This window comes from Anopheles coustani, chromosome 2 (genome assembly GCF_943734705.1).
Source record: "Anopheles coustani chromosome 2, idAnoCousDA_361_x.2, whole genome shotgun sequence".
Taxonomy (NCBI): domain Eukaryota; kingdom Metazoa; phylum Arthropoda; class Insecta; order Diptera; family Culicidae; genus Anopheles; species Anopheles coustani.
Window position 1 is genome coordinate 81,311,272 of NC_071289.1, and position 13,049 is coordinate 81,324,320.

Consider the following 13,049-nt stretch of genomic DNA (forward strand, 5'->3'; position numbering starts at 1 on the left):
TAGACTAAAGGTCAGATTTTGTTTTGAAACAAACCGGGGTCCAATCTTATAATTCGCCAATGAAGTTCAAAAATACCCTATCTGAGTTTATCGATTTGATACCGAGAATGAGCGATACCCCGACGGGCTTTAACAGTATCCTTATCGGGTTTAACAATAATTTTGCGAAATTTGGGGGAGCACTCAACTTGTTTCAGCTTGTCCTTTCTGATACCTTTACCGACTGAATACATTTTTTTACACATTTTTCTGCGCGACATAAAACGGGCGGTGGCCAATCAATTACTTGTTTAGTTCGATATCGTTGCGTTTAGTAATTCGTGGGTATTTTGTTTCCGATACCTAACGGAATAACCTTTCCAGTCCTGTTATTTTTATCTGAATATTGTGACGCAAAGCTAAGAATCAATTTGTTCAAATGTGTTAACATTTGTCAAGCACCCTGTATTGTTTTAAGATGTGGTACAAAACCTAGATGTGGATGAAGAAATATTTTTTTTTTTCACAAGAACTGATCCAAGAGCTGCTCGTTTACGGTGAACACATTGTTGTTTACCCATCCGCCAAATTGCGAGGGTGTACACAGATTTTATTTGTACTTGATTTTTATTGCGCCCATTCGAGCACGACGACAAGTGACAAAAATCACACGAAACTGTGAGATCGTAGTTTCGTAAAATAACAATATTTCCCATTCCAACCCGTTGTTTGATTAGTTTTGGTCAGATTTTTGGTTCGTTTTGCTACAGCCAGTGTTCGTCGAAGGCTCATTGAACTATTTGTACCCCAAGAAACATTCTCACCATTAGGATGGCCTCTCATCTCATGCATGTCTCACGTTTCGTCGAGTGAGCATTAGCGGGAAATAAATTGTAAACATGTTTTCTTCCTTTCTCCTCCGAAACACCCCTCCCATCGTTAAAAAAAAAAAATGGTGCACCAACCAGCTAACCTTGCTCCGAAGTGCATTTCCGTGGCCCTGAAGGCGGCGAAACGGCGCGGTCCGTTGCCAGAGTTCAAGCAAGTTGCTCCCGGGTCGGAGGAAAGTTCTTCAGAAAAACGTCGGTCGCTTTGCTTTTGGTCGCTTTGGAGGAAAGACGGACGTGTGTTCTATTATTTCAACGCGCCCGATGTTCGGAGAGTTTGAAAATAACTCAAAATTGATCTTCCGGCGTTGTCGCCGGGGAATCCGTGTCAGTCAATCCTCTGGAGCGGGGGTTTTTTTTTTTACTTCGCCCTGACAGCGACGCCGTGGTCTAAGCCGTTTGTTATGATTTCGGTGTCTCTCTTTTCGGCTGCGGGAAAAGAAGAAGGCGCTGAGAGATGAGTGGAAACTAATCAAGCAATAGATCAAAGCAAGCGAAGACGATCTCCATGCTTTTTCACTTTAAGTGGTTGAACGAATTTGGAGGGTGTCTTTGAAGGCCTTTTTTCTGGTTGTGAGTTTTCAGATCAGAACAAAAAACCTGTCATTGAAAAAGAAAACCAAATGAAAGATTACACACTTATCGGTGGTCGTGCTGATGACGAGTGGAATTAATTCTTTTTTCCTTCAACCATGGATAGGGGCAGTTGATTCCGGCGAAGGAATTGTGCCCAATTTTTCATTTTCCACTTCGGTCCGCGTGTCGAAGGGTGTGAAAATCACGTCGATAATACACCCCGGTGGCAGCACAATTGTTCCCGTTTCCTTTCATTGTTTCCTCTAATTTGCTTTCGTTTGTTTATGTTTTTCCTTCCTTCTTTTATTTTTCGTCCACAGGAAATGTTGGAAGCTCGTATTGCGGAACTAGAAGAGGCCTTATTTAAGCTACAAGAACGAGTAAACCAAGTAAGTTCTGGGTTCCGAAAATGTTCCTATCGATGTGTCAAATTTACCTCCCCAAAGGTGAAAACTTCGTGTGACACGATGTTCACTTTCAAAAAACCCCCCCGGTTTGCGCTGCATGAAACGTACTTGCGGCCTCCATTGCTTTCTACCGCACGCTGTGTTTTTCATTTTCACGGGATTTTCCATCCGCTTCCGCTTGTTACGACGCACTTTCCATGGTCCCCTTTGGGGGCGGCAACTCGGGGAGGTCGAAAGCAAATCCTTCCGACGATGGAAAGCGCCATCCAAACGACGCAGGACTTTCTCGCCCGATTGCCTCGGCATCGGACATCGGGCGGCTGTCCCAATTGAGGGAAACCGGGCTTAACTATCAATTCCGTTGAAAGTTTCACGTAGCAAATAGAAAAAAAGGAATCGAAAAAGTTCCCTCGCTCTCAGGCGACCTGCTTTGCCCAAAAATGAACGACAAGAAATGTGTCCCTTGCGACGGAGGACGGAGAAGAGGGAAAAGGATTCCCGGCTGCGTCACAAGGAAAAGTCGAACGGAACATCGCAGCGCTTTTGGTTTTTTACTACGCAGTGACAAAATGCCGATTCCTATCTGGTGCCAGGGAGCAAACCATTACTTGTCAAGGATATATTTTTCGACAAAATGGTCGAAGTTTTTTTTAAACAACACGATTTATCTGTTTCAATTTTGTTTCCGAAAATCTGACAAAAAAAACGCCAAAAACAAGTTGTTGTGTTTTTGTTCCCGTTTTAAATTTTCAACCCACATACACCCAACAGTAGACAACTCCCTTACGCCCCGATAGGCTTTAAGTTCAGGATGAGTGCTTCCGTTCGGGCAAAGAAGTTCCCCTTTTGCCGTCACCGTCGCTCCCCAATTTTCCGAACAAGAAGGACGGAAGAAAGCGATGAAATTGAAAGAAAATCTCTTTGTCTTCTCGCAGTCGTGTCTCGTGCGTTTTCTTTTACTGGGGAGTAGGGTGGGGAAAAGCCCCCCCACACCACAGAAGTCGCACAAAAACAAAGGCACAGCCGGAGAAACCTCCCCCCCCCCCCCCCCCCCCTCGGTTTCGACTTCAGTGGAAAGTCTTTAGAGAATGATTTCTTGAGATGATCTGTTATTCGAATTATCCCCCGGAATTGGTTTTATAATCTGGCAATCGAAGTGAATCAGCGCACCCGGGGTTTGCCTTCATTTTCCTTCGGCGTGCTCCATTTTCCTCGCCCGATCGCTTCCACTTATTATAGAGCTAAAGAGTGGTTGTTTTTCCATTGTCTGCGAAGAAGTCGGTCGAGTATTGAAACAAAAGAACGACACTTTTCACCAGGAATTTGATTACGAGTTGAAGTTTGTCAGGTTGAGGGAATTTTTGGGGAATGATACGTTGCAATGGAAATCAAATGACGTCTAAAGACGTCTGGCTGAAGTAATAAGATTACTCTACGCGGGGATAACGCCTATTTTCTGAATTATTCTCTTGGCAACATTGACTCGATTATGTTATGAGGTTATTTATTTCCAGAAGAACCCTTTTTTTATTCTCATCGAATCGAATACCAACGCCTTTTTTTTACCTTATTGGAAAGGGCACTGTCCAATCCCTTCCTACACATCAAAATGTAGCACAACCGGGCCAGGCAGATTTATGATAAGTGTACACACAGAACCCCGCTTTCCCACCGTGCGCTGTTCCGTTTGTGGCCGGGCCTAATTTATGGCATTATGGGATTCCAATTTATGATGTTCCGAAAATTAAAATCACGGATTACACACTCCGGATGGAAAAAAAATATGAAGGTACTGCCGGGCGTGCTTCCTGCGTGAACGTGAATTTCCGTTCCGTCCATTTCCGACCAGAGTCCCCTGCTCAGTGTTGGAGGCTTCGATTGAATGCTACTTGGTGCCCTTTTTCGGTTTGCGTGGGGAATGGCATTTTATCACCGGCCGGAGCCAGCGCCATGCGGAATCGTAGGTGTCCTATTCGATAGGTTGGTGGGAAGAGAATGAGAGAGAGAGAGGGTGTGTTTGTGGGGGGTGACCCAACGAGAATCGCATCAACCCGGACGGTCGGTCGATCGGGAATGCCACAACCAATCCTTTATCCAAAACCCTCTACCAAGTGGATGAATATTTCGGTTTATGTATGCGTGTGTGTGTGTGTGTGTGTGTGTGTGTGTGTGTGTGTGTGTGTGTGTGTGTGTGTGTGTGTGTGTGTGTGTGTGTGTGTGTGTGTGGGAAATGGCTTTATAATGGATTCACACCGGGAAAATGACTGCCGAACTTCCCCGATACTGGCGTGGTTGCGATTGAACTCAACCCGGTTGTGTTGTGCCGGCAAAACCTTCATGCATTTCCCAAACGTGTTTTGTAGTACTGCACGGGAAAAGATAGCGATAGATTGTTACGGATTCGCCCCGGCGAGGGGGCCCTTCGCTACCGTTTTTGTTTGTTGCACACACCGCCCTCCTCCACCTCATATATGGGAAACCTGTGTCCCAAACGGGTCCGATCCCAGGGGATCATTTTCCGTGGTAAGCAATGAGTTCGGTTTTCCATTCGCTTTTTTCGCTCCCGGGGACGAGGGATGCCAGCAGGAAGGAGGAGGGGGTTGGGAAGTTGGGTCCATCCGGTGCGGGTTGTTTTTTTACGGTGTGCGTATGAGATGATAAAATCTTGCTTTATTACCTGAAATATGATCCGCATTTTATTACAAATCCAGAAAAACCCAAGCCGACGCGAAGTAGAGGGTGTTGGAAAAAGGGAGACGCAAACAACAGGAAGACCGGTGCAGATGATGGGGGATCCTCGGAGGATAGGGATTGTTTCGGTGTGGTTGTGTGTGTTTATATTTCCTGGTACATACAAACAAAGCGGTGCCCGCGTGTCGCGAGCGGTTCATGAAGTTCACTGCAAAGTGAAGTATGGAAAAGGGAAAAGGATCGGGAAATTTATGCCCACCCGCTTGTCCCTCTGCGTCTCTCTGTCTCTCTCCCTGTGCGTGTATCCTTTAAATACATAAATGGCAAGTTTAGGTCATCAAATTTCGGCTTCGCCTCGGGGGGCGAGAACACTGTTTGCCGAGTAATTGATTTTGCATAAGTAAGACTGAGTGGAAAACGATTTTGCATTCGAAAAACGAAAAGCAAAGGCAAAGGAGAAGCGTTCGGGCGAAAGAAAAAACGGTCCCTCGTTTTGTTTGTTACACCATGCCATGAAGAGGACTGGATGGGAAGGACAGCTACTGACGAACGTCGTCTTTTCCCCTCCGTCCATCGGGGTCCATTCGTCCATTTTCTCCAGGCCTACCCGATGCGGCTGACGGGCGCCAAAGCGGGCTTTCCGGGTGAGGGATTTTCTTGCGGCGTCAAGTTTTCGTCCCTCCCGGAAGTGAATACCGGGGGGAAGTGATATGACGCCAAGGGAAAACCCCAGCCCCCGCTTGTGAGTAAGACGCCGAGTGCCAGAGCTGGTGCGTTTTTCCTCCTCCTCCTCCTCCTCCTCCTCCGCTGCAAACGGTCGCTGCTGTGCCCGGCGATTGTGTCCCGCGTTAATGAAAACGAAATGAATGCCGCCCCCGGTCGGTTGTGGCGCCAAATGGAGCGGACACACCCAGAAGTCAGGGTTCCGTTTTCCGTTCGAGTCATTACACTTGCCCCCGAACGGGACGCGTGCGTCGGTGGTTTTTCCGAACTTTTTCTCTCTTCCGCGGGGGTTTTTCCTTACTGCCGATTTCGATTTGGGGGTTGGAAATCAGTGCCACCAGCCGAAAGGAAAGTTCCGAGCGCCGGTGGAGAAGTGGTCAAGTGAAATGGAGGGGGGGAATAAAGCTACTAACCTTCCCCGACGTCCCTTGCTTGGCTGACCTTCGCCCTTCGTGACGAGAATCTGACGAGCGGTTCTTCATGGTTGTTTTCAATAACACTAATACACTTTACTTCCATTTCGGTGTACCGGAAGGAAAAACGGGGTGGTGCCGTCAGTCCGGGCGAACAAAAAAAAACACAGTGGGCTCCACCAGAATTACGCCCTCACGGAATCTCCTCCCTTTCGACTAATGCCATGCAGTGAATGTGGCCAGAAGTTGGTGCGCCCGATACCCGGAAGTGTAACAGACGTACTTACATACACACACACACATAGAGCAAAACAAAAAGTGCAATTTCGGGTTGGGGAAAACACATCTCTGATGGCAATGGAAGGCAATGGCTGGACGACGCCACATGAAGGGGAAGTGGGCAGCCAAAAAAAATGAATAATTGATGACAAGGAATTATTTTGATTCCTAACCGCACTATTTCGACCAAAATCCGACAACGGGTAGCAGAGTGACCAGATAGAAGAGAAAACTACACAGTGCACGGCCATTGATTGCAAGGAACAGTGTTGTACGTAAGAAACTCCAAAACGGTTATACTTGAATTTATTCCTTTTTATGGCGGACTTGAGGAAAACCATGAAATAATTTACTAATAATAGAAAATATTATTCTGTTTCGTGTGCGCATATACTTGCACATTCATTCTAAATGAAAACTTTTCAAATTTTGTGAATATTTTATTGGATGTGAGCTGGATAAGTGATAATAATGACGACTGTCAAGATTCGTCCCAACTAGAACTAGGAAAAAAGTACTAAAAGGAAATCGATAGGATCGCTAGCTGCAGCGATTCGAAAATGTAGTCTTTTTATTCGTACTTATTGACTCGAAACTATCCTATTTTGCCCTAACTTGCCCTATTTATATCTTCGTCATCGATCCTTACGATCGTGATCGCCTGATGTTCCTATTTTCTATTTGTCGATCAGGTTGCCTGTTCGATGCTGAATTAACAGCTGGTGTTAGGACCGGCAAATGTTTCTAAATATGTCTCTTTTTGAAGGGTTTGAATCAAATTGAATAATCAACATGATGATTCTGATGAGCAACTTCTGATGAGTTTTATTTAAATCACGCAATAGAGAGTTATAAAGAGTTGACTCCTAAATACAGATTAAATAAGTGAATGAGGTAGCACTTCGTATCTTTCCTTGAGAATAAAAATCTATGTAGCGACTAAACGAACTCTTTTTTTCCTATTCATTCTTTTGTTTCGAATCTCTATTTGTGTCAGTCACTCTGTGTAGTCTAAAAGTTATTAGAAAATGTATCCGTTATAATTACTTTTTTTAATTCAATAATAAAATTCTGTTCAATCAATCATTCTTACTTGTTGCACTCATCGCTTTTTGATTTAGAAAATTATTAGTCAGAAAGACGTAGTGCGAAGTAATCGATTTTAAAATTCAAATTAAAATATTGTAAAGATATCGACAGTGATTTGTAAATTAGTTTTTCTTAAATTTAATTAAATTTTTTTTAATTTTTTGTAATCTTATTTAAAACACTGTTTCGTCTTTGTTTTTGGATATTAAAATAAACAGCACGGATACATCATCAAAAGTGATGAGCATGACATTTAAGGAATCAGTCAGATCAAAATGTTTACAGTCAGTGTGATGTGGTCGAATTGAATTGATTTGATCTCATATATTGAGCGCATCTACTAGAGTTCTGTGGATCATGTTTTAGCGATTTATTTGCACGCTACTGTACGACTCGCATTCAATATAAAAAAAGTGATGGAAACTGTCAATCTATTATTTCGATGGGCAGCCGCAGTGAAAGGCGTTGTAATTGAATTGTGTACAATTCTTCTCGATTGCGCCACCATATTTGATGACTTCGGTAGGGAATATTTCACCGAGGTTCTTAGTTTTTTTTGCTTTTTCGTTCTCCTCCTCAAGGACCCACCATGCCGTCTAATCCAACGGCCATCCACCACTTAGTGGCTTTCCGTTCGATTGGTTCTATTAGTCATCGCTTCGCAGGGAAAGAACTGTGGAAAAGCGTGAATCAGTAAAGGGTGGAAGAGGGTCCACAAGTGCGCCACTAGTAAAGGGGTATTCAAAAGAGCGAAGAAAACCCACCGAATCAATGAAGGGGGAGACCAGGAAAAGCGTGCACACACAGAAAGCCAGCCAGCGTTGCGTTGCGTTGGGAAATATGCACAGAATTATGCTTCATTATGCTGCCGGGACACGCGTGTGTGGCATTCGTTTGACGGAGTGCACATTTACAGTGTTTTTTATGCGTGTTTACGCATTCCTACCTCATAAAGCAGCCGCGCGGCTTTGATGGCGCGGTGTTAATGGGACGGAAAGGACCGGAGCGCCTCTTTGGAAACGGAACACGTGCGTGAAAATTTTTCAACTGCCAAATAGAAACCACCGCCCCCTTTTGGTGCCGAGGAAAACCTAATGCCTCCGATGGTACGGTTTTGATTTTCGCCATCGCCATCGTTTCCCCCTCGTGGAAAAGAAAAGCCCGACTAAATAATAAGTAAAACACAGAGTGTGTCCATTTGTCCCCGGATGATCCGAAAGGTTCGACAATGCATAGTTGAGTGAACAGTTTTTGCAGTGCAAAGAAAAAGATAAAAAAACACCCGGGAAAACACCCTTTTGATGAGTTCGCATCACGTGGCAAAATCTAACCTTCGCCATTTTCCTTCTAAACGAAAGTGGGAAAACTCTTTCGAACGTGTTCTCGCTCGGTAAGGTGGGCAGATATAATTGGGAAAAGGTTTCAGTTTTGTTTATGTACTTCATTCACTACCCCCCTCCGTCCCACCCCTTTCGTGCCATCACGTTTTGTTTTTGTTTCTTCTCGGTGCCGGTGCCCACTAATAAACGGGTGGGAAAATGGCCCATAAACCATTTTGTTCTTTTTGTGGGGCCCGCGCTGCTCTTAAACGGTCAAGTTGGCTGTGCTTTAAGAAAACACATTAAACTTCAAAAGAACGGGCGAAAAAAGGCCCAAACCCTTCAGTCCCGGGCAAACATTGTACGACACTTGTACGGGGGAGAACGAGAACGAGAACGAGAGTAAAGAGAGCAGCCGAATCGAGGGAAAAGTGAAAGAGATCCAAATCACAACACGGGCAGAGCAGACAGACTGTTTCTCAAGCTCCCCCCCTCATCGGCCCCATATTGCCTTGGTTCTAATTTAACGGACAATTCAGCGGAAATGCCAGTGCGAGTTCCCATAACTATCACCCAACGTCAACGTGACATAAACGCCCGCCCCACACGGAAAAACTGAGGGACGCGCGGTGGTGGCAATGAATAAGCAAAGGAAACTCTATCCGGAGTTGTGTGTTCGGTTTGCTGGCAGGAAAGATGATGCTGATGACGATAATGATGCCGATGATGATGATGATGCTGCTGAGGGCGATGCCGGCGGTTGGTGGCCTGCGCAAAGATGACTTCCGAATGGCTCTTGTGTCTTTGTGATGAAGTTTTCCTTCCTGAAGTGAATTTAAATTCTCCCCATTTCCCATCTCATCCTCCGTTTTTTGGTGTTGGTGGTGGTCGTTCGTTTTGGGGCGGCCTTTTCCCTTTCCGAACGACGCGGTTAGGGTACGGATTGCGATTGTATTTCCTGCTCCTGCGTCGGTGACAGGACGATGAGATGATGCGGCTGACGCCGGTTCCTTCAGGTTCTTTGTGTGTATGAGTGTTGTGTTTTTTTTTTTGTTTTTAGTCGTGGCTTTCTTTTTTCCGGTCTGCGAGGCTGCAACCGATACCGTGTGACGCTTTTCGGTTTGGGGTTTTTAATTGAATGCAAAAGTTTTCCTTTCTGAAGGGGGGAGCCTTTCATCCTTGGAGCCGAAAAGAGTGTTGGCATGGGAACTGCTCATTTCCTCTTCGTGTGTTATATGGTGATTTTGCGGCGGAAATGGTTGAGTTAAATTAAAAGTTGCCCGATGGGTAGCGTCAATACTTTCGTTGACCATTGAATATTACGCTTTCATCATACTTTCTTTGACCATTGGATTCCGTTTGTTTCCATCATACTTTCTTCGAACATTGGTTGGCGTTTTCTCATACTTTCTTTTTTCCGATAGCCGTTTATCATGAAACCCGTCTCAGTTTCTATTTTGTTCTACGTTTCTTTCAGAGCCAATGCAACTCACCAACATTGGAGAAGGAGATAAAGGAGCATTTAGAAGTGTAAGTATTCGGGTACAACTGGGACAACTTAAACCATCAAATATTATTTTGATTTAATTTTACGAAGTGTTATACTATGTTCTTATGTTACCATGTAGTTTTATTCGGATGTTCGAATACTCAGCCTTTCTTTATGTAAAGAAATTAGAGTTGTGCACTATGAATCTTCATTCAAATGCGTCTTTCACCCAAGATTCTTTCAAATAAAATTATGATCCTTTAGAGATTCTAAACCCAAAATATTGATGAATCTTTCCCGAATGTAGATGATTTTTTGATTGGCTTTGCATCTAGTGACTAGAAAGGAGGTCTTTCTATTCGAATTTCGGTCACTTTTTTGCGTTTATTTGTCTGTTCGTTACAGATCAAAAGAAGCTTGAATCTAAAATGGAAGCAAAGAATCAAGATTATTTTAAGAGACAGACGGAACACCATTCTTTCTTTGACTCAAAATGACAGGAGCTCCAAATAAACTAATTTCAATTTGTATTTTCTGGAGCTCTTTATTATTTATCTCTAGGAAAGAGCAAAAGATCTAATGGGAAGGCCAAGGTAATTTGCAAATCGTGTTCGTCCAAACTAAGTAAAAAGTAAATTGTAAGGAAAATGTTCCATGAAATATTGATCAAAGAAGACTTAAAAAAATGTGGGCTGTCACCATGCAATACTACTGTTCTACAATTTATGTCTCTTGGTAAATATAAAATATAAAAGGAAGGAAAGATATGATAGAGCCCCCCCAACATTTGTTTTTTCTTTCAATGTAATTGAATAACCTCAACTTGTTTGTATTTGCAACGTTTTTCGTTCGCGCAGTTAACAATTCCTTTGAAACGTATCGTTTCCCGTTTGATAACAGGATGTCTGTAGCAACTGTTGGTTTATTTACTTTGAAAACCCCCTCGGTTTGTGGACGTTTGGAAAAAGAAAACAGCCAAGCATGGTAAAAAACGAGGTTTTCCACGTTTTTGGAAGCGTCGGAGTTCTGCCACGGCGTTTTACCCGCCGTTTCCAAATAATCACACCCTTATGTTTGTAAGCACGTAGGACAAACGCATAAACACACACATATACAGAAAAAAGGTTACCGGTGAGGCGCAGATGCAGACAAGCTGTAGAGCCACGGAAGGTGTAGGCCACGGGTTAGAGGGTTCCTCCCTCGTTGGCTGGCTGCAACAAGCCGAAAAAACGTGCAAATATTTACCTTCCCGGTTTTTGGCTCTTTGTTCCAGCGATGCGTTCATAATAAGTTGTCTAAATAGGAGAATCACAGCTGGTGCGGAAGACGCCAAAACCCCGGGCTCGGTTTAATTTGGCGCTTCCCCTGTTGCTAGGAGCCGGAAGGAGCGGTTTTATTTTGTCAACCGATTCACACCGACTCTGTGCCGTCGCCAACCAGGTACAGGAAAGAAGTGTTTAGCTCGTGAGGAAATGCGCCGAATGTTGAGACTTTCTCTGCTAAAAGTCAGCTCCATCCTGGGAGCAAGTTCCCTGGTTGGTCACGATCGAACGATGGGAAGGAAAAGTCGAAGCCATCAAAAATCCCCCTCCTCTATAGGCTTGCGTTGGGTGTTGTGGCTTTTCCGTTTAAGCAAAGAGGGGACTGCCTGCCCGAGGAGTGGGGAGTGGGAAGTGGAGATTTATGCGCCTTGGGACCAGAGCAGAACGGTAGGAAAATTTGCGTCTTTAAGGACGAGTTCGACGGTTGAAGGATCCCCTCGAACAGGGAGACTTTCTTCGTACGGGTAGCATGGAAGCGATTAGGGAAAGCAAACTTAGGATTTCTCCCCCCCCCCCCCCCAGTTTCCTACAGCATCCCCTCATCAACGTCATTTGCGTTCTTTGGGGCGAACCCTTTCGATGGTTCTTTGTTTACATAAAATCATCCGTAAGGTGGTTGATCCGTTCGCAACGAAACAAGGATATTTGAACGGTCTGTTTCTTTCTTGGGAGCGTAATCTTTTTAGTAAATACGTTCCCTGCTTCGTACGCACCTGCCGTTGGGTCCCCGATGCTGCAATAGAGGGACTGAAAATGATCTAAAATGGATGCTTAAAGGTAGCTAGTTTAAAATAATTCCCTACGCCTTAAAGTCTCAATGGCCATTGGAAACCCATTGTTACCCGAGGTTTTAGAAGTTAGGCATGCATTTTTTATCGATTAAGAAATTTCCAACACCGGGGATTTGGAAACTTTTGCACCCTTCATCCCGGAACGGAACGGGAATTAGTTCGGCTCGTGTTTGTTTTGACATCCCTGGGGGCAATGAAATTAGGGTTGTTTGCATCTACAGCGCTCGGGAACGGATACTTTTAATTCCCCATAAAGCACCCCATGGACAAAGGAGGCCTGGCCTTATCTCCATGGTGACCGATCGTCCGCCTCCCCTCTCATATCATCATCCAGTTCATCCCCATGGAAACGCTTGGTGGAAATGGGTTCCTCCTACCGGATGCTGGATCTGGATCCCCATTTTTCCCAGCAGTGACGAAGGGTCTATTACACGCTAATCCTGTGCAGCCTGACCAAAAATGGTCGGGTTAATGGTTGGCAGTAAGAGTATGTACTACTCCCCCTCCCCTCCCCTTCGGTCCGGCAGTTACACTCCACTCGCGTTACGGCCCATTTGGCTTTGTCAAAAGGATCGGGAAGAGATGTCGGAACGACTACGTTTGAAACCGATTGAAGCTAGAATAATGTTTTCTACTCTCGTTTTACGATTCCTTCTTTTCCCCCAGCATGACCAAGGCGATGAAAACAAAGGACCGAAAATCGATGCAAGTCTGCCGAGAGCATAAAACATTGCAGGTAAGTGAACCAAAGTCGAAGGTTTTGTTGAATTTTGGTTTGATTTGGATGCCACACATGAAAGCTGTCAGCACCCCAAGCACCAGAATAATCGTCGTTGTATAACTTTAGGCAAATCAAAATTAAAGTTCAACAAATGTCTTTCTCTGTTAAAAAATGCAATGTTGATTAAAAAAAGTCGGTTCGATTAAAAAAAATGAGATGAAATATCAAAAGGAACCAAATAACGGCCATTTCATTCTCGAGAGCGGTCATGCCGTTCTTTCGGATATAAATAAATCTCGAAAACGGCTGAGTATTTAAAAACCAAAGAGGCTTTTCATAAAACCCAAATCTGCATGAAGGAAA

The 13,049-nt window shown here is 44.4% G+C and overlaps 1 protein-coding gene across 2 annotated transcripts in view; it reads left to right on the top strand.

The window, feature by feature from the left end:
- Nucleotides 1-13,049, top strand: part of LOC131263320 (uncharacterized) — a 64,066-nt gene that overhangs the window by 46,288 nt on the left and 4,729 nt on the right. For both annotated transcript variants that reach the window (XM_058265501.1, XM_058265502.1), the window contains 3 exons: nucleotides 1,763-1,831; nucleotides 9,841-9,893; nucleotides 12,632-12,701. In XM_058265501.1, coding sequence (XP_058121484.1) covers nucleotides 1,763-1,831; nucleotides 9,841-9,893; nucleotides 12,632-12,701 — 192 coding nt within the window. The remainder of the gene's footprint in view (nucleotides 1-1,762; nucleotides 1,832-9,840; nucleotides 9,894-12,631; nucleotides 12,702-13,049) is intronic.